This window comes from Triticum urartu, chromosome 7A (assembly GCF_056163025.1).
Source record: "Triticum urartu cultivar PI428250 chromosome 7A, HENAU_Tu73, whole genome shotgun sequence".
Lineage (NCBI taxonomy): Eukaryota > Viridiplantae > Streptophyta > Magnoliopsida > Poales > Poaceae > Triticum > Triticum urartu.
Genome location: NC_141879.1, coordinates 676,550,166 through 676,571,122, shown reverse-complemented (window position 1 = coordinate 676,571,122; position 20,957 = coordinate 676,550,166). Strand labels below are relative to the sequence as shown.

Sequence of the window (20,957 nt, the reverse complement as noted above, 5' to 3'; positions counted from 1 at the left end):
CCCCTCTATACTCTTGCTATGATGATTTGAATCTTTACCCTTCAAAGTTTTGTCTTGTCGGATTGAATATTCAGAGATGAGAAGACATGATATATGTCTTGCAATATGAATACTTGAGGTGACAATGAGGTATCCTATTGATTCACTTGATATGTGTTATGGCATTCAACTCGCGGACTCCCACGGTGATATTGGGGTAATCTATGCATAGGGGTGGATGCACATTTTTCTCCGACGGAAACTTTGGGGTATCCTTATAGTTCTTTGTGTGGATTGAGTATTATGAATATGAATTTGCTTTTGTGTTATTCTAGTAGGAACTCTAGGGTAGATCGAACGAAAAAAATAGCTTTGTGTTATTTTAGTACGAACTCTTGAATAGATCAGACGGAAAGAATAGCTTTGAGGTAGTTGCGTGCCCTACAAACAATTCATATCTTTTGTTCTCCACTAATAGGAACTCGGGAGTGATTCTTTATTCCACTTTGAGGGATAATCACATGATCCAACTATGTTAGCATTGTTGAGAGGTTGCACTAGCGAAAGCACGGACCCTAGGCCTCATTTTAAAGCATAGCAATACCATTTTTGTGCCCGTTTAATATTTGCTACCTTTCTGTTTTTATTTATTCAAATTATAAAAATATATTTCTACCATCAATATTACACTTTTATCACCATCTCTTCGCCGAACTAGTGCACCTATACAATTTGCCATTGTATTGGGTGTGTTGGGGACACAAGATATTTCTTGTATTTGGTTGCAGGGTTGTTCGAGAGAGACCATCTTCATCCTACACCTCCCATGGATTGATAAACCTTAGGTCATCCACTTGAGGAAAAATTGCTACTGTCCAACAAAACTCTGCGCTTGGAGGCCCAACACGAGTCTACAAGAATAAAGTTGCGTAGTAGATATCAGCCACCGAGTGGCCTATGTTTGACCAGAATATTGATTCATTTCCATTCCAGCAAATTTCAGGTGCTCGATTTGTCCACTTTTTAGCAAAGGTCATGCCGAAATTTTCCATGAATTTCGGCATGACTTGTGCTACAAACTAGGACATATCGAGTGCCCGGGATTTGCCGAACCGGGAAGGAATCAACGTTCCTGCAAAACATAGGCCTTTTATTATGTCATTATTCATTTTATTAGGTCTAGAATTAATTGACTAGATTTAATCGTAAGAAATATGGCTAGCAACGATGAAGGACAGGGTTTTGGTGATTGCGACGACGTCTACCGGGCGGCAGGTGAATTCTTGAACCTTGCCGACGATCAACGATTGTTCTTGCTAGGCCCACCCGTCGCATAGGAGACTGAGACCGACATCGAGACCGGCACTGAGACTGAGACCGGCGCCGAGACCGGCGCTGAGACTAGCGGAGCCGGTATAGAACCGAAAGCAAAAAGGCAACGACGCCCAAACCAGCGCATGTGAACTGGGGACCTGATCTTTTGATGAGAGGAAGATAACTATGATTTTGGTTGGGACTTGACCCTCACGATCCGGCTACCAACCGTACAGGAAGAACCGTACACGACTGATATCTACAGCAATCGCTGAACCAACTCCATGGCGTCATCGACCGAGCCAATGGCACGATCGACCTATCCATGAAGGATTTTTCCTGCAAGCAAATCGAACAACATGCAAGAAAATAATAGCCAAGCAATCTCAAAATTGTGAATATGCTAGATGTGATTAATCTCACAAGATGGGGTTCCGATAGGATGTCTTGACGGTCGCACTAGCCGCTACGAGCGAAGACAAGTAAAAGTAGCAATATAGCTAAACTTCTCTAAACAAAACTCGAGTCTAAACCCTAACCTAGACAACCTATTTATTAAAGAGTACGGACGTGCCGTAATGCCTTGGCGTATCCTAGTCTGCCACGAAACGGAATTGCAGTTGATGGCCGAGTCGGTTCGCCGGGTGACGGGACGCCTGGTCCGTACGCAGGCTGGACATTGCGTGGTGGTGGCGTTTACTTCTGTTAACAAGACAAGTTGACCCGACGTGGTGTAGTAAAAGTCTTTTGGACCCAATACTCTTCTTGATCCATGTTGGCAAAACAAAATTGTATGGCCTTTGTGCCCTTGGCTTCTTGCACCTCATGCACGGTGGTGGAGGCCATGCATGCAAACACAGTGGATGACATGCATGCGTACAGTGTTCCTCCCCTTTAATTGATCTTTTGATTTCTTTATATGCGAGGACAAATAAATCAAAACATGAGTGCAACGTCTTATTCTCGTCGATTACATTATACATACAAAAGAGCGATAGTACCTGGCCATTTATTTGTCTAGCACACGCTCTAGTCATAGGTTCGAGTGCAACTGTATCAACGATGTCTCGTGTAATATTTGAAGATGTATTTATGGTAGCTATGTCTACATCACCAGCTCATAACTACTAGACTGGTGGTCACGGAGGTGGACGACGACAATTTTGAGCCAAAAGAGCCTGTGGAAGCGCGCGCGTGCTACGGCAATCAAATAGGCTGCATCGTACGGACAACCGCCACCATCAACGATGAGAAACTAAAGAAGATAGATAATATGAGGCCCTCCCTCCTAAAGAAGCTGCACCAGGTATTCTTGTTCCCGGGCTGGGATGAAAAGGATTATAAAAATCCAGATAAAGACCCGGCAATGAGGAAGATAAACAAACGCGCTGACCAAGTTTAGCGACGCGTTGGCCGCCTAGAATGCAAGAGTGAAACATCGGATCATCAAGAAAAAGGAACCCTACTCCGTGATTGTAAAGGATAATCCGACAATCACGAAACAACAGTTTGAAATATTCAAGGCGGCTTGCGATGCCGAAGCTGCCAAAGATAAGTCGAAGTACATGAAGGGGCTTCAACAGAGGAACATGGGGTGCCACCACCTCGGAAGCCGTGGTTACGGCAGGAAGAGGTCCATATGGGCCAAGGAGGACGCGGAACACGAAAGTATGGGCATCCCAGACCCCTTGGCGAAGTTCACCGTCCCGCAGGAGTGTGACGTCCTCAGGGCCCGGTACCATTGGGACCCAGTCAAGAAGGTTTTCGAGACGGACCCAGTTACGACGGAGTTCATGAGACTACTAGTAATTTTAGTCAATTCGACTGCACGTTTAGTCATATTTGTAAACAATCCTTGTTCCTTTTGCAGAGAGAGCAGCACAGGATTGCAGACGAAAGCAACTCGCCGTCTGAGGCGTTGGCGAGGCCCAAGTGGGACACCCCATTCAACCGAATGTTGAACATATTGAAAAGACTCCCGATGGACACTCGGCCGCCATATGGACGCGTGCACGGTGTCGGAGACGGAGCCACGTGGAAGAAGTACTACCATGAGACCACAGAGGAGAGAAAGGAAAAACGGAGGTTAACTGAAGAAAACATCGACAAGAAGGTTGAGATTGCGGTTGAGAAGAAATCAGCTGAGACAGTCGCAACAGCGGTAGCTGCCGCAAAACAGGCGATTGCAGATATGTCTGGTGTCTTGGTTCCGGCCGTTGTCAGTTGGAGCAGGCAAAATCCAGAAAAGAATGTAGCGGACTATCCCCTTGCTGACTTCTTCGGGAGGAGTTCGACTAGCGATGCACCAGCACCTGCACCTGCCCCTACACCGGCTCCCGCACCAGCTCCTGCACCGGCTCCCGCACCTGCTCATAGCAGCCCATCCTCCATCTCGGATGTGCTCGGCGATGCTTCTTCTTTGGCTGAGTTCAACGCCCTCACGGTATCTGTCACGCCGGCCCTCTTCACTAAATGTATAATCTCCCGTTTCCTTTGCCTTTCGGATGTCTCACGTTGCAGACATGTCTTTGCAGGCCGACGTAACCCCGTGCACCATATTGTACACCATCAGCGACCAGAAGGTGGATGTGGGGAAGGCGACGATAATGAAGCCGAACACTAAATCTACAAAAAGACAAGAATAAATCCTTAATTTTCAGCAGGCCTGGCCAAACACTACTAGGTAAAACCTTATACACAGTGGTATAGCAGTAGCGCTGGTTAAAACAGGGCGCTACTGCTACTTGGTAGTAGCGCGTCCTAACAAAGCGTGCTATAGCTACAGCTATAGCAGTAGCGCGTGTGCTGGAAAAAACGCTACCACTATAATTCCCACCGTGTTGGCGGTAGGCTAGGAATAGTATTAGCGATTCCTCAGAAAGCGTGCTACCACTAAGTGCGTTGTAGGAGCGCGTTTCCTGCATAGAGCGCTACTGCTAAGAAAGAAAATAAAATGGAAAAAATAGAAAAGTAAATGAAAATGAAGGAAGTAGGAAAAAGATAAATGAAAAAAAATGTAAAGATAAACAAAAGAAAAAATAAAGGAGAAAGGCATAGCAGTAGCGCGTTTTACAAGCCCGCGCTATAGCTACATTCCTTAGATAAAAGGAAAAGAAAAAGGAAAATAAATAACTGCTTCCTATAGCAGTAGCGCGTTTTGCTAGAACCCGCTATAGCTAACTTAGCTAGAGCGCGTTTTTCTACCAGCGCTACTGCTAGTTTAACTTAACCACCCGCGGGCTTAAAATTTTGCTAAGTCCTTTTCCCCCTCTCCCCCCTGTTCCCCCAACTCCTTTGTCGCCACCGTCGATCGCGCACACCCTCGACCTCATCGCTGCCGCCCGAGGCCCCCCTCAACCTCACCACCGCCGCCCGAGGCCGCCCTCAACCTCCGCCGCCGCCCGAGGTTGCCCTCGACCTCACCGTCGCCGCCCTCGACCTCACCGCCGCCGCCTAAGCCCAAGCCCGCCCTCGCCGCCCTGCCTCCGTCGCCGAGCACCTCCCCGCCACTGATACGTCTCCAACGTATCTATAATTTATGAAGTATTCATGTTGTTATTTCATCATTCTTGGATGTTTTACAATCATTTTATAGCAACTTTATATCACTTTTTGGGACTAACCTATTGACCCAGTGCCCAGTGCTAGTTGCTGTTTTTTGCTTGTTTTTTACATCGCAGGAAATCAATACCAAACAGAGTCCAAACGCAACGAAACTCCACGGGGATTTTTTATGGACCAGAAGGAACCCAATGGGCCAAAGCTGCACCTGAGGGTGCCCCGAGGGGGGCACAACCCACCAGGGCATGCCACGCCAGGCCCCCCTGGCGTGCCCAGGCGGGTTGTGCCCACCTCGGTGGCCTCCCATATCCTTTCTTTTCACTATAAATTCCCAAATATCCGAAACCCATCGGGGTTACCCTAAACCAGAAGTTCCGTCGCTGCAAGGCTCTGTAGCCACCGAAAACTAATCTAGACCCGTTCCGGCACCTTGCTGGAGGGGGGAATCATCTCCGGCGGCCTTCTTCATCATCTCGGCGGCCACCACAATGAAGAGGGAGTAGTCCATCCTCAGGGCTGAGGATTTTTACAAGTAGCTATGTGTTTGATCTCTCTCTCTCGTGATCTATATCATGGGCTTTGTTAATACGGTCGGATCATATGATGTTTCTCCCCTCTATAATCTTGTTATGATGAATTGAATCTTTACCCTTCAAAGTTTTGTCTTATCGAATTGAATATTGAGAGATGAGAAGACATGGATATGTCTTGCAATTTGAATACTTGAGGTGACAATGAGTTATCCTATTGATTCACTTGATATGTGTTATGGCATTCAATTCGCGGATTCCCGCGATGATATTGGGGTAATCTATGCATAGGGGTTGATGAACGTTTTTCTTCGACGGAAACTTTGGGGTCTCCTTATAGTTCTTTGTGTGGATTGAGTATTATGAATATGAATTTGCTTTAGTGTCATTCTAGTACAAACTCTAGGATAGATCAAACGGAAAAAATAGCTTTGTGTTATTTTAGTACGAACTCTTAAATAGATCGAACGGAAAGAATAGCTTTGAGGTAGTTTCGTGCCCTAAAAACAATTCCTATCTTTTGTTCTCTGCTAATAGGAACTCGGGAGTGATTCTTTATTCCACTTTGAGGGATAATCATATGATCCAACTATATATGTTACCATTGTTGAGAGGTTGCACTAGCGAAAGTACGGACCCTAGGCCTCATTTTCAAGCATTGCAATACCGTCTTTGTGCCTGTTTACTGTTTGCTACCTTGCTGTTTTTATTTATTCAGATTATAAAAATATATTTCTACCATCAATATTACACTTTTATCACCATCTCTCCGCCGAACTAGTGCACCTATACATTTGCCATTGTATTGGGTGTGTTGGGGACACAAGAGATTTCTTGTATTTGGTTGCAGGGTTGTTCGAGAGAGACCATCTTCATCCTGCACCTCCCATGAATTGATAAAACTTAGGTCATCCACTTGAGGGAAAATTGCTACTGTCATACAAAACTCTGCGCTTGGAGGCCAACACGAGTCTACAAGAATAAAGTTGCGTAGTAGACATCAAGCTCTTTTCTGGCGTCGTTGCCGGGGAGGTGAGTGCTTGAAGGTATATATTTAGATCTTGTAATCGAATCTTTTAGTTTCTTGTTTTATAACTAGTTTGGTTTATAAAAAGAAAACTACAAAAAAATGGAATTGAGGTTGCATCATATTATTGATCATCTTTATAATGCCTTTCGTGAAAATGATGGAAATGAAAATTGTGCTCAATTGTTAGAAGAAGAAGTCAATAAAATGTTTGGCACAAAATATTTGAATGATGATCATGATTGCAATTTTGCTAGTATGAGTTCTTTGAATATCCATGATGCTAATGATATGCAAAGCCATAAGCTTGGGATGCTATGTTTGATGAAGATGATATTTTTACTCCCCCAAAATTTGATGAGAAAATTTGTTATGATGAATGCATGCCTCCTATTTATGATGATTATGTTGATGAAAGTGGATTTGGAGAGGTCATGACTTTATTTAATGATGAGTCCACTATTCTGGAAGAGGTTTTGATTGATTTTGACAATGAAGTTGCTATCTATGATGATTATGGTGATGACATGTATGCTATAAAGAATAATGATAACCATGGAACTTGTCATCATGATTTAATTTTCAATCACATGATAGTTATTTTGTTGAGTTTTCTCCCACTACTATTGATGAGAATAAATTTGCTTATGTGGAGAGTAAAAAAAATTTTATGCTTATGTATCATGAAAAGAATGCTTTATGTGATAGCTATATTGTTGAATTAATTCATGATGCTACTGAAAATTATTATGAGAGAGGAACATATGCTTGTAGGTATTTCAATAATATCAAGTTTCCTCTCTATGTGTTGAGAATTTTGAAGCTGCACTTGTGTTGCCTTCCTATGCTATTTGATTCTTGCTCGCATAAATTATTTACTCACAAAATCCCTATGCATAGGAAGTGGGTTAGACTTAAATGTGCTAGTCATATGCTTCATGATGCTCTCTTTGTGTTTCAATTCTTATCTTTTACGTGAGCATCATTGAAATCATCATGCCTAGCTAAAAGGCATTAAAGAAAATCGCTTGTTGGGAGACAACCCAACAGTTTTACCTACTGTTTTTGTGTGTTCACACGATTATGCTACTGTAGTAATCATGTTATATTGCTTTTGTTTCAATAAAGTGCCAAGTAAAGCCTTTAGGATCTTCTTGGGTGATAGTTGTTTGATCTTGCTGAAAAATAGAAACTTATGCACTCACGAAAATAATTTTCATAAATCACAAAGACATGCTTTTACCCTGATTCTTTTACAGAAGATTAATATACAAATTGCTCAGGTCTTCCTAATTTGTCAGAATTTTTGGAGTAGCAGAAGTATGGTTGGAGTACAGATTACTACAGACTGTTCTGTTTTTCACAGATTCCGTTTTCAATGCATAGTTTGCTTGCTTTCTAGTTTCTATGGCTTATATTGCTCAATATAAATTGTGGAAATGATATGAAATATTAGGCATTGTGTGGAAACAATTATGAATCTTGTCTTCGACAGTACCAATAGTGAAATGGTTTGCTATTTATCATACTAACCTATCTCACAAAGTTTCGTTAAGTTTTGTGTGGTTGAAGTTTTCAAGTTTTGGGAGAGATGTCGATATGAGGAGAATAAGGAGTGACAAGACCCTAAGCTTGGGGATGCCCAAGGCACCCCAAGTTAATATCCAAGGAAGATCCAAGCAACTAAGCTTGGGGATGCCCTGGAAGGCATCCCCTCTTTCGTCTCCAACATTATCGGTAACCTCACTCGGAGCTACGTTTTCATTCGTCACATGATATGAGTTTTACTTGGAGCGTCATTTTATTTTGTTAGGATCTGCTTGCTATTATTTAGAATAATGTTTTGCATCTTCCATTTCAATAAAAAGGTCAAGGGTAGCCTTTACCATGCTTATTTTACAAGTCTATATGTTGCTATTTCAAAATAGAAAGTTTATCGATGTTGCAAAAATTCCCTAGAAAAGTCAGAGTGTGATAAAATGTTGAAACTTTTTGAAAATTAAGCTCTGATAAGTTTTCTACAGTGTGGTAGAATTTCATAATGTTTGGAGTTGAATAAGTATTGATACTCTTGCGTTCTTTACAGACTGTACTGTTTAGGCAGATTGCTGTTATGTTTGCATATGTTTGCTTGTTTAATGATTCTATTTGAGGATAGGAGTATCAATGTGCAGAGGCATTTAGTTTGCAATGTTGAATAATAATTTTAGTGATTTGCTACCATAGAGAATGATAAGGTTTTTGCATTAGTTTATACTAACTTATCTCACGAGTTCTTGTTGAGTTTTGTGTGGATGAAGCTTTTGAGATTTAGGAAACCGTGATATGAGAGGAATTAAGGAGACACAAAAGCTCAAGCTTGGGGATGCCCAAGGCATCCCAAGATAATATTTCAAGAAGTCTCAAGCATCTAAGCTTGTGGATGCCCCGGTAGGCATCCCACCTTTCTTCTTCAACATTTATCGGTTAGTATCGGTTGAGCCTAAGTTTTTGCTTCTTCACATGATGTGTGCTATCCTTGAAATGTCATTTTATTTTGTTTTTGCTTGCTGTTTTAATAAAATACTTAGATCTGAAAGTTTTTAAATAAGAGAGATTCCTCAAATAGCTACATATTTACTTAACTACTCGTATGATCTTCACTTATATCTTTTTGGAGTAGTTTGTCATTTACTCTTGTGCTTCACTTATGTCCTATGAGTAAATTGTTGAATTTATTTAAAGTCATGAAGTTGAAATCATATCATGGCTAGTGGTAGCTTCACATTTGGGTTTAGAAAGTGAAATCTTTTGAGGCTTGACAATCACAATATTGGTCATACAAGCAATTCATGAATAATTAGTATAAGGAAGAGAACTTTCACATGAAAATACACTATCTTGGAAATCTTTTGTGATTGTGAGCCCCCATCAAAATATTATATGCCAAAATTGTTGAAGTTGGACAAGGAAGACAACGTAATGATTTATGTTTGCTCATATTCACATAGAAGTCATATTGTCATAGATCCTTTAACATGTGGTGCTTGCCCCCCATCTTTGCTAGCGAAAAATTCCGGACCAAGTAGAGATACTACTTGTGCATCCAAAAACCCTTAAACCCAAATCTTATTTTCAAGAGTCCACCATACCTACCTATATGCGGTATTTCCGTGCCGTTCTAAGCAAATTTGTATGTGCCGTCTCTAATTTTCAAAAATAAATTTCTCTTTTGTGTGCTCAACCGCTCGCGAGGCGGTGAGGGGTGGCCAATATTTTCCATGCTAGATGTGTTATTCTCACGATGAGTGTTTATTCACTTGTCATTGCATGAGAGTAAGGCAAAGGTTTTAGGGATGCCCAGTCTCGAAATGAAAAATGAATTTACCTTATGTTGTCAAAAAAAATTCCTTGGAAAGTGTTGGTATGGAGGGCACCTATGAATACGGCTATCCATGGAAAGTGAAGGTATGGTGGAAAAAGGAATAAAATTTATTTTCTGTTTGGGAACCGCCTATGATATGTCTAGCATGGAAAGTGTTGGCAGCTCTAAGTCATTTTCGTTGGTGGGAAAAGTACACCTCCCAAAATGTTTTTATCTCTAATTTTTCGCTTTGAGCTCTGGCACCTCTACAAATCCCTACTTCCCTCTGCGAAGGGCCTATCTTTTACTTTTATGTATTTACTTTCATGCAAGATTCAATGTTATTCTCTATATTCCTTTTTATTTTTCTCTTTTGGCAAGCATCATGTGGTGAGGAAAGATCTAGGCACATATGTCCGGTTAAATATGGGTAGCATGAGTTATTATTGTTGACATCACCCTTGAGGTGAATACGTTGGGAGGCAAAACAATAAGCCCCTATCTTTCTATGTGTCCGGTTTAAACGTTTTTCTCATGTGTACGTGGTGAGTGTTAGCAATCATAGAAGACTATATGATGGTTGAGTATGTGGAGCTCTTACTTAGACTCCTTTGAATAAGTTGAATTGCAATTGCTTGGTGACTAAGAACATAGGTTGTTGGGTTTCAAGAGAATTCATTGTTTAAACCTTAACATGTGAATTGGTTGCCATTATGACATGAGAAGTTTTATAAGAAAGAATTGTTGTTATGATGCTAGGAAAAGTGATTGAAATTGTCATTGATCAAACTTATGCACTTTGCTAGCATTCACACTTCATAAATTATTTCTTTTATCATTTACCTACTCGAGGATGAGCATGAATTAAGCTTGGCGATGCTGATACGTCTCCAATGTATCTATAATTTATGAAGTATTCATGCTGTTATTTCATCATTCTTGGATGTTTTACAATCATTTTATGGCAACTTTATATCATTTTTTGGGACTAACCTATTGACCTAGTGCCCAGTGCCAGTTGCTGTTTTTTGCTTGTTTTTTACATCGCAGGAAATCAATACCAAACGGAGTCCAAACGCAACGAAACTCCATGGGGATTTTTTATGGACCAGAAGGAACCCAATGGGCCAGAGCTGCACCTGGGGGTGCCCCGAGGGGGGCACAACCCACCAGGGCACGCCAGGCCCCCTGGCGCGCCCAGGCGGTTTGTGCCCACCTTGATGGCCTCCCGTACCCTTTCTTTGCACTATAAATTCCCAAATATTTTGAAACCCATCGGGGTTACCCTAGATCAGAAGTTCCACCGCCGCAAGGCTTTGTAGCCACCGAAAACTAATGTAGACCCATTCCAGCACCCTGCCGGAGGGGGGGAATCATCTCTGGTGGCCATCTTCATCATCCTCGCGGCCACCACGATGAGGAGGGAGTAGTCCACTGCTACCTCTTGAGCACTGCGTTGGATTTCCTTGAAGAGGAAAGGGTGATGCAGCAGAGTAGAGTAAGTATTTCCCTCAGTTTTTGAGAACCAAGGTATCAATCCAGTAGGAGGCTACGCGTGAGTCCCTCGTACCTACACCAAAAAATAGCTCCTCGCAACCAACGCGATAAGGGGTTGTCAATCCCTTCATGGTCACTTACGAGAGTGAGATCTGATAGAGATGATAGATAATATTTTTGGTATTTTTGGTATAAAGATGCAAAGAAAAATAAAAGTAAAAGTAAAAAAGCAAAGGCAGTAATAAAGTGACGGAGATTGATATGATGAGAATAGACCCGGGGGCCATAGATTTCACTAGTGGCTTCTCTCAAGAGCATAAGTATTTTACGGTGGGTGAACAAATTACTGTTGAGCAATTGACAGAATTGAGCATAGTTATGAGAGTATCTAGGTATGATCATGTATATAGGCATCACATCCGAAACAAGTAGACCGACTCCTGCCTGCATCTACTACTATTACTCCACTCATCGACCGCTATCCAGCATGCATCTAGAGTATTAAGTTCAAGAAAATAGAGTATTGTAAGTGCATCTAGTGCCCCTTAGTGATTTTGGTGTATTGAAGACTTATAGGTTAAGGATCTAATGTGTTTATGAGTGTACACGGGTCTATAAGTCTATGAGGAGTTTGATATTTACAGAGAAAGTCGACCCCTAAAAATGAAGTTCTTCGACTGAAGACTTTGAAAGTGAAGAAATTGGTGTGACCTTGAATACTTGGTATTCATTCGAGGAACATGAAGCGTGAAGACTTTTGTTTTCGTAGTTTCATTTTCTCTTTCTTGAGTCATAGGAAACACCGTACTGTTAAAGGGGGTCGAGGAAATACTAAGGAAAATGTTCCATGTGATGCTCAACTCAAAATCCTACACCTACCAATCCCTTCGAGTGAAGCCATTGGAAATCTCATACAGTTCAGTCATATTCTTCAGTGATAGAGACGAAGTTCTTCTCATCTCTGAGGAATTTGTTCTGACTCAGGAGTTAGGAATTCGCCAGTGCGGATTGCCTACACAGTGAGGAACATGATAGCCCTGAGGAATTTGAACCTCAAATTTCTGACAGTTGTTGTGCTATGCGCCAGCTGTCCCAAAATATCTTATCCACCTAACGGTCATATCATTGAATGGCATTTATGTCTTATCATGTCGGGCTGCTCCCTAGGCTATAAATAGCCGCCCCCTACAACCACTAGCTGGTTGGCTGCTCCGCGAGAAACTGACACTTGTCATTTGAGAGCATCCCATCCTCCAAGGACTTTGAGCGAAAATCATCAAGTGAGGAAAATCGAAAACCCAAACCCAAACACCTACAAACCCAAAGTGATTGAGCATCACTGAAGAGATTGATCATGCGTGGATCCGACGCTTGTTACCTTTGAAGACTGTGCTTCTTCCAAATGGTTAGGCGTCATGGTCTAGAGCATCCAAGAGGAATTGTGGATCGCCAAGTGACCGAGTTTGTGAAGGTTCGGAAGTCACCTGAAGACTTACCACGAGTGATTGGATGAATACGGTGAGGACTGTGTGTCCGGGACTGTGTGTCCTCAGGTTTAAATACCTAGCCGCTCCAACCAGATGTACAACTGAGACAGCAGTTGGAACTGGTCTACCAAATAATTTTCTTCACCAAGCCAACTGGTTCTATTTCCTCAACTCTTTCATTTCCTCAGTATTGTGTTGTTTACTTGTCATATCTGTGTTTGAAGACTTTGACTGAAGACTTTCTCAATTTCCTCAGTTCAATTTCTTCAGTCTGTTTGTCTTCATCCCGTGTTATCCTGTGTTTACGCTTTCTGTACTCTATGCTTGTCTTCATTTCATCATGATGACTATGCTTGTCTTCTGTTTTGTTTACTTCTGAGTACTTATTCCGCTGCAAGTAGTTCTTCGCCAAGGAATTTCCTCACTAGCAAATTCCTCAGTGAAGAATTCATAAAAATCGCCTATTCACCCCCTCTAGTCGATATAACGCACTTTCAATTGGTATCAGAGCAAGGTACTCCCTTGTTCTGTGTGATTTTGGTTTAACCGCCTCGAGTTTTAGTTATTTCGACCGCAGGTATGATCAAGGTCTCTGCTGGGTGTCCTACCTTCGATGGGACAGACTACCCCTACTGGAAGAATAAGATGCGAATGCATCTTGAAGCAATTGATAACGATCTCTGGTATGTTGTGGGAAATGGTGTTCCCTCTGTCTCACCCTCACTGAACACTACCGATGTGAAGAGATTCAAGCAACTCGATTCTCAAGCGAAGAATATCATATGTGGCCATCTGAGCAAAGGACAGTATGGAAGAGTGAGTATTTTGGAAACTGCCAAGCTTATCTGGGATAGGTTGTCCAAAGTCAATGAAGGAGTTTCAACTCAACGTGACTCTCGAGTTTATGTTCTTCGCAATCTCTTCAACCGCTTCAAAAGACTCGACAATGAAAATGTTCAGCAAACCTTCGATCGCCTCACTGACATCTCAAATGAGCTTCAAGCACTTGGTGCCACTGACGTCACCGACCATGAGGTGGTGAAGAAATTGCTGAGCTCGCCTGACTCCTAATTTGACACTCTGGCATTGATGATACAAGAGCGTGCTGATTACAAGTCACTTGACCCCGCTGATATCCTCGAGAGGCTAAACACTCATGAGTTCCAGCTTGCTGAAAAGAGAAATCTCTATGGTTCGAGCTATGGCAGATCACGTGCACTGAAGGTCAAGGCAGTATCTGAGTCCGAAGATGAAGACTCTGGTAGCATCCTTGGTGACCCTGAAGAACTGAGTCATGATCTAGCACTGCTCGTGAAGAAATTCCAGAAGTTCTCAAGACGTGGTCGCTTTGGAAGACCCTCAAGGAGCAATGATTCCTCATCCAGTGACTACAAGAAAAGTCTTTGTCACAAGTGCAAGAAACCTGGACACTACATTCAAGATTGTCCTCAGTGGGAAAAGGAATCAAAGAAGAAGAAATACAATGATTACAGTTCTGATGATGCGAAGAAAAAGAAGAAGTCCTCAAAATCTTCATCATCAAAATCCTCAAAGTCTTCATCTCACAAGAAGAGCAGCTCCAAGAAGGCTCGGACATTCATTGGCAAGGAAATGGACTCTGAAGCTAAATCTAAGGAACAAGAGGAAGAGGAGGCATCTGAGGACACCGAGTCTGGTGTGGCGAGCCTAGCCCTCGCTACTGCATTCGTCAGCAAGTCTATCTTCAACTCTGAAGAAAATGACCTCACCAACAAGGCTGATGAAGACAATGATGACTACGCTCCCACCTATTGCTTCATGGCAAAGGGTGCCAAGGTACTCAAATATACCTCCTATGACTCTAGTGAAAATGAATCTGATGAAACCTTAAGCCCAGCTATTCTAAACTTGCTAAGATTGTTGTGAAACAACAAAGGGCTTTTGAAAAGGTTCAAAACATGCTAGACAAAAGTGATGATATGTTGGGTGAAGAAATGGATCGCACTAAAACCTTGACTGAAAATCTTCAAAGACTTCAGACCAGGTTTGACAACTTTCAAGGTCATCATAACACTCTCTTATCTGATCATGAGAAGCTTTCTTACGAATTTCTTCAAAGAAAGCAAGATCTTGAGAAGCTAAGAGTGAGTTATGAAGATCTTCAGAAGGAGCGCGATTCATTACTTGCTCAACAAATCAGCGCTGCTCAGGAAAAATTTGTTCCTCCATGTTTGAAATGCATTGAACGTGAATCTGCTAATTCTTCACCTGAATGTTCAAATGCTTCTAATGTTACAAATTCTTCACCTGCCTCTGCTATCACTAATTCCTCATCTGAGGACATTGCTAGTATCAATGACGATGCAGGGCTGAAGGAATTGTACATGGCAGGCATGTACAAAAGCCTCAAAGGGCATCAGACTCTTTGTGATGTGCTTAAAAAGCAGATCCTCAACAGGAACCCTAGGAAAGAGGGTATTGCCTTTGAGAGGAAACTCAACGCTGATGGTACATATTGGAAGCCTGAGCAGTACCCCAAAACCTCATGGGTTGCTGCAAAGGGACCTCCAGTTGATCCATCTAACTTATCTGGCTATACATGTGAATCTTCTCATTCTTCTGATGAGTCATTTGACTCCAACTATAAACTGTTCAAAAATCAGAATGGTGAAGTATTTGCTAGATATGTTGGCACTAACTGCAGGAACGGTTCCCCTATGAAGAAAATCTGGGTTCCCAAAAGGTGCCTTGAAAGTCTTCAGGTGAATGTCCTCATGACACCACCCGTGAAGAATAGGAACCCCAGATCAAATTCTTCATATGGACCAAATTCTTCATATGGATCCAAGTCCTCATACGGACCAAATTCCTCACGTGGATCGAATTCCTCAAAAGGATCAAAGTCCTCATATGAACATCATCGTGCTAACAACTCTGTTTCGCAGGGAAGAGCCAAGGGCTATGAATATGAGCATTATTCTTCTAATCATTATGTTCATAAGTCCTCGAAGAATTTCTCTGCGTATTCATATGCTTACCCTAACCCCTCTTATGTGAAACGAAATGGTTTGGCCTTTATGCCACCATTCTCATATGGAGCTCGCAGAGTGATGAACTCTTTGCCACCCCTTCAGATGTGGGTGGTGAAGAAAAAGAACTAATTTCTTCTGCAGGATCAGGTCTCCAGACGTGCTTATACGTCTGAAGATTTGCTGGTGACCTAACAAATTGCCTAAAAGGACGCAGGCTAATCATGAAGAAATGAACTTTCATTTCACACGTCCTCCTACTGCTTTATTTGTCTTACTGCTTGATGAAATTGATCTGATGAATTGTGATATCATATTCTTCACTAATGAAGTATATGAAGTTCGTAAGCTGCACTAATTCATCTGCAGGATGATCAACCGAAAGCCACTGAGTGGGTCCTCGATAGTGGATGTACAAATCACATGACTGGTGACAAGAATCTATTGATGGATGCTCCCTTATCATCATCGCATCTGAAGCATATCATCTTCGCTGACAAAAGCAAAAGTCAGGTATTGGGTCTAGGTAAGGTCGCAATCACAAAGGATCGACACATGGACAAAGTCATGCTTGTTGAGTCCTTAGGATACAACCTTATGTCTGTCTCAATGCTCTGTGATCTTGATATGGTTGTTGTCTTTGGCAAGTATCGTTGTGTTGTGATTATGGAAGCTGACAATTCCAAAGTCTTCGAAGGCTTTAGGAGAGGAGACTTGTATATTGTTGATTTCTCTGCAGGTTCACAACCAGCCGTGTGCCTACTTGCAAAAGCTTCAAAAGGATGGCTATGGCATCGACGACTTGGTCATGCAGGCATGAGGAATTTGCACACGCTTGCAAAGAAGAAGCATGTCATTGGCATTGAGAATGTCAAATTCCTCAAGGATCACTTATGTGGTGCCTGTGAAGCTGGAAAGATGACCAAGGCCAAGCATCCAGCTAAGACCATCATGACCACTTCTCGTCCATTTGAATTGCTTCACATGGATCTCTTCGGTCCTAATCATTATTCTGCCGTTTCAAATGAAGCATCTCAATATGGCTTTGTTATTGTTGATGATTACTCTTGTTACACATGGGTACACCTTGTTACTTACAAACATGAAGTGCAGGAAGTCTTCAAACGATTTTCCTCGAGGGCTTCAACCAACTTTGGTGTGAAGATCAAGCACATCAGAAGTGACAATGGCACTGAGTTCAAGAATTCTGGTCTCGATGACTATCTTGATGAACTTGGTATTACTCATGAGTTATCTGCTCCTTATACTCCTCAACAGAATGGTGTCGTGGAGCGCAAGAACAGAACTCTTGCTGAGATGGCTCGCACTATGCTCGATGAGTACAAAACGCCTCATCGTTTCTGGGTTGATGCAATTTATATAGCGTGCGACATCATCCACAGAGTATATCTTCACAAATTCTTCAAGAAGACTGCCTATGAACTCCTCACTGACAAGAAACCCAATGTGAGTTATTTCAAAGTCTTCGGTGCTAAATGCTGGATTAGAGATCCTCACCACAACTCAAAATTTGCACCGAAAGCACATGAAGGTTTTATGCTTGGTTAAGGAAAGGACTCGCACACCTATAGAGTCTTCAACAACGTTCTTCACAAGGTTGTTGAAATTGTAGATGTGCGGTTCGATGAAACTAATGGCTCGCAAAGAGAGCACCTACCTTCTGTGATAGATGAACCAGCACCTGAGGATTCTATCAAGTTCAAGGCTACTGAGGATGTCATTCCTACTGAAGAATCTGCTGAAGAATTCATTCCAGAACGTGAAGAACGTCTAGCTGATGCACCTGAGGAAAATGTTGAAGAAATTGATGCTGAAGAAAATGCTGATCAAATTCCTCAACGACAACCAGCTCACCCTCGCGTTGCAAAAGAAGTGCAAGTGGAGAAGATCATTGATGACATTAGAGCACCAGGTCCTCTCACCCACTCAAAAGCTTCACATCTATCTAACTTTTGTGGGCACTATGCTTTTGTCTCTATCACAGAGCCCGCTAAGGTAGATGAAGCATTTCTGGAGTCTGAGTGGATTCAGGCCATGCAAGAAGAATTACATCAATTCAAGCTCAACAACGTCTGGGAACTGGTCAAACGTCCAGATCCTCGCAAGCATAATATCATTGGCACAAAGTGGATCTACCGCAACAAGCAAGATGAAAATGGCCTTGTGGTGAGGAATAAGGCACGACTAGTAGCTCAAGGCTACACACAGGTTGAAGGAATTGATTTTGATGAAACTTTTGCACCTGTTGCTAGACTTGAGGCTATTCGCATATTACTTGCTTATGCTAACCATCATGATATCATCTTATATCAAATGGATGTGAAAAGTGCATTCCTCAATGGTAAGCTTGAGGAAGAAGTATATGTTGCTCAACCCACAGGTTTGAAGATCCAAAGAATCCTGACAAAGTCTTCAGACTCAATAAGGCCCTCTATGGCCTCAAGCAGGCCCCTCGGGCGTGGTATGATACTTTGAAGGAATTCCTCATGAAGAATGGCTTGACACCCGGTTCACTCGATCCTACTCTCTTTACTAAGTCTTATGATGGTGAACTATTTGTGTGCCAAATATATGTTGATGATATTATCTTTGGCTGTACTGACCAACGTTATAGTGATGAATTTGCTTATATGATGAGTGAAGAATATCAAAAGTCTATGATGGGAGAGTTGAAATTCTTCTTAGGTCTTCAAATTCGTCAATAGCGCAATGGCATATTCATAGCTCAGGAGAAATACCTCAAGGATGTAGTGAGGAAATTCGGCATGCAAGATTGCAAAGGCATCAAAATTCCTATGCCCACAAATGGTCATGTGTGCACTGATGAAAATGGTATTGACTTCAATCATAAGGTATACCGCTCCGTGATTGGTTCTTTATTGTACTTATGTGCATCTAAGCCAGATATAATGCTTAGTGTTAGCATGTGTGCCCGATTTCAAGCTGCACCGAAGGAATCACACCATAAGGCTGTGAAGCATATTCTTCGATATCTAGCTCACACACCAACACTAGGATTATGGTATCCCAAGGGCTCGGATTTTGATCTCATTGGATATTCTGACTCTGACTATGTTGGTGATCGTGTGGACCGCAAGTCAACATCTGGTACATGTCATTTCCTCGGACGATCTTTGGTCTGTTGGTCCTCGAAGAAACAGAACTGCGTATCACTGTCTACTGCTGAAACTGAGTACATTGCTGCTGGTTCTTGCTGTGCTCAACTGCTATGGATGAAGCAAACTCTCAAGGACTATGGCGTCAACGTGAAGAATGTGCCTCTCCTCTGTGACAATGAGAGTGCTATCAAGATTGCTCACAACTCAGTTCAGCACTCGAAGACAAAGCACATTTAGATTCGTCATCATTTTCTTCGTGATCATGTGTTGAAGGGCGACATTTCTATTGAGCATGTGAAGACTGAAAAACAGCTAGACGATATTTTCACAAAGCCCTTGGATGAGAAGAGTTTTAGCAAGTTGCGGTGTGAGCTAAATATTTTAGAGTCTTCGAATGTACTTTGAAAAAGGCACTCATCCTAACACTTATGCAAAATTGATGACTTAGATGTGCAACACATGAAGAAACGTTTTTCTTCAAACAATGAAGAATAACACTCTAAGTGTGAAGAAATTAATGAAGAATTTGATTCTCAGAACCCTACAACAATTGTACGCGGTGTCTGAAATCATCATTCTTATACGGTGGGTCACGTCACCACAAAAAGTTGAAAATCTTCAATTTGAGTTTTTCCTTAGTTTTTGAAATTCCTCAGCATTTTCAAATTCTTCAACTTTGCAAAATCTTCACTAGTTCCGTAGTTTTTCTTCATTTGTTATATATATATATATATATTAGTTTATGTCCTCTACAGCATTCATTTATGGTTATTTCTTCAAGTTGGTTTTTCTGCTAAGTGAATGTGATCGGACCCTTCCCCCTCTATGCTATACTCAACCCAATGTATTCACAAATTCTTCATGTACGTTCTATTTGAAACTTGTTCAAAATCTTCACTGTGTCCTTGTCAGCTAAAGAATTTGCGAACGGAATGTTAAAACTAATCTTAGCCAAATTTTCAGTTTTGCTGCTCAAACTGTTCCACATCCCACGATACATTATTCTATTCACCCACGATCTTACATGATCTCCACTTCACAGTACGTGGGTGACACATGTCATGCGAAGGAGAAGGGTCAGGGGCACGTTCATCCTAAAATTTTCGGGCGAACAATTTTTCACCATGGCTATAAATACCCCCGTCCCCTTCCTCACTTCCTTTACTCCGCTCGAACTCTCTCTCCCGCTTGAGCTTCCCAAACCCTAGCGCCGCCGCTACTCCATCGTTGCCGGTGAGGAAGAGCTTCACTGCCTCGACCTCGTCGCCGTCGTACTCGCGCCGGCCGCGGAAATCTTCACCTCCGCCGCCGCCGTAGCCGTCTTCCTCCACCAAGTTAGGGCGTGGAAGATCTACACCGACGAACCTCACTTCTCCATCTCTGTGTTCGTCGTGTTCTTCGTCCAGGGTAATTAAAAGTTACTTTTACTGCCATCCTTGATTCGAAAGTTTTCTACAAAATCTTCAAAGGTGTTTTTATTCCTCAAATCCTCACACACAAAACACCTCACAAGTCATCTGTTCTTGATTCATTTCTCTAAGCATCATTTTTCTTCAAGATTCCTCAATTGTGTGGATCATCGGTCTATACAACTCTGGAATCTAAGACAAAAATGCTTAGTGAAATTCTTCAAGACTCATCTGGTCAAATCTATTATCTATACCTACTATTAAAGCAAGGTGATATTATTGGTTTCGTCCCAAGATTAGTTTTTCTTTTTACCGTTAGTTTTGGTCACGTATGAGGTGGTACTAAACGCTTGTAGTCACGTACGAGTAATAAGTAAAAAGTGCTGCTTCAGGGCGAGTCGTCCGTCATCCATAATGGGCCTCAAATACTGATGGGCTTTCTCCTTGCTTTCGTAGGGCCAGGAAAAAATATGCGCGTGCATAGAACTCGAAGTCGCGACCTTGACTCCCAGCAGTACGGCTGTAGCGAACAGGCCAAGCGTATGTTTGTGTTGAAAGGAGGGTTCACCTTCTAATGACATAGTCCCACCTCGCTTCTTTACATGTAATTTTTCTAATTTATATACGTTGGATTTTTTTTGTGTATCAAGGAGCAGTGTTGG

General features: G+C 42.0%; 2 protein-coding genes across 2 annotated transcripts; both read left to right on the top strand.

Annotated features, from left to right (window-relative positions):
* The first annotated feature begins 2,858 nt into the window (after positions 1 to 2,858).
* On the top strand, positions 2,859 to 3,837 carry LOC147961378 (uncharacterized). Its single transcript, XM_087533782.1, has 3 exons — positions 2,859 to 3,098; positions 3,164 to 3,736; positions 3,814 to 3,837. Exons 1-3 carry the CDS (start codon positions 2,859 to 2,861, stop codon positions 3,835 to 3,837), a joined length of 837 nt encoding a protein of 278 aa, XP_087389908.1.
* Positions 3,838 to 13,827: 9,990 nt separating this feature from the next.
* LOC147961377 (uncharacterized) lies at positions 13,828 to 14,643 on the top strand. Its single transcript, XM_087533781.1, has one exon. The coding sequence runs from the start codon at positions 13,828 to 13,830 to the stop codon at positions 14,641 to 14,643; it is 816 nt and encodes a 271-aa protein (XP_087389907.1).
* The last annotated feature ends 6,314 nt before the right edge of the window (positions 14,644 to 20,957 follow it).

What these genes read in the sequence shown, in the direction of transcription:
- LOC147961377 (XM_087533781.1), top strand. Translation starts at nt 13,828, where the DNA reads ATGATACAAGAGCGTGCTGATTACAAGTCACTTGACCCCGCTGATATC.
- LOC147961378 (XM_087533782.1), top strand. Translation starts at nt 2,859, where the DNA reads ATGAAGGGGCTTCAACAGAGGAACATGGGGTGCCACCACCTCGGAAGC. An exon ending in CGGAGTTCATGAGACTACTA is followed by an intron (nt 3,099 to 3,163) that starts GTAATTTTAGTC and finishes TTCCTTTTGCAG; the next exon opens with AGAGAGCAGCACAGGATTGC. An exon ending in CTGAGTTCAACGCCCTCACG is followed by an intron (nt 3,737 to 3,813) that starts GTATCTGTCACG and finishes CTCACGTTGCAG; the next exon opens with ACATGTCTTTGCAGGCCGAC.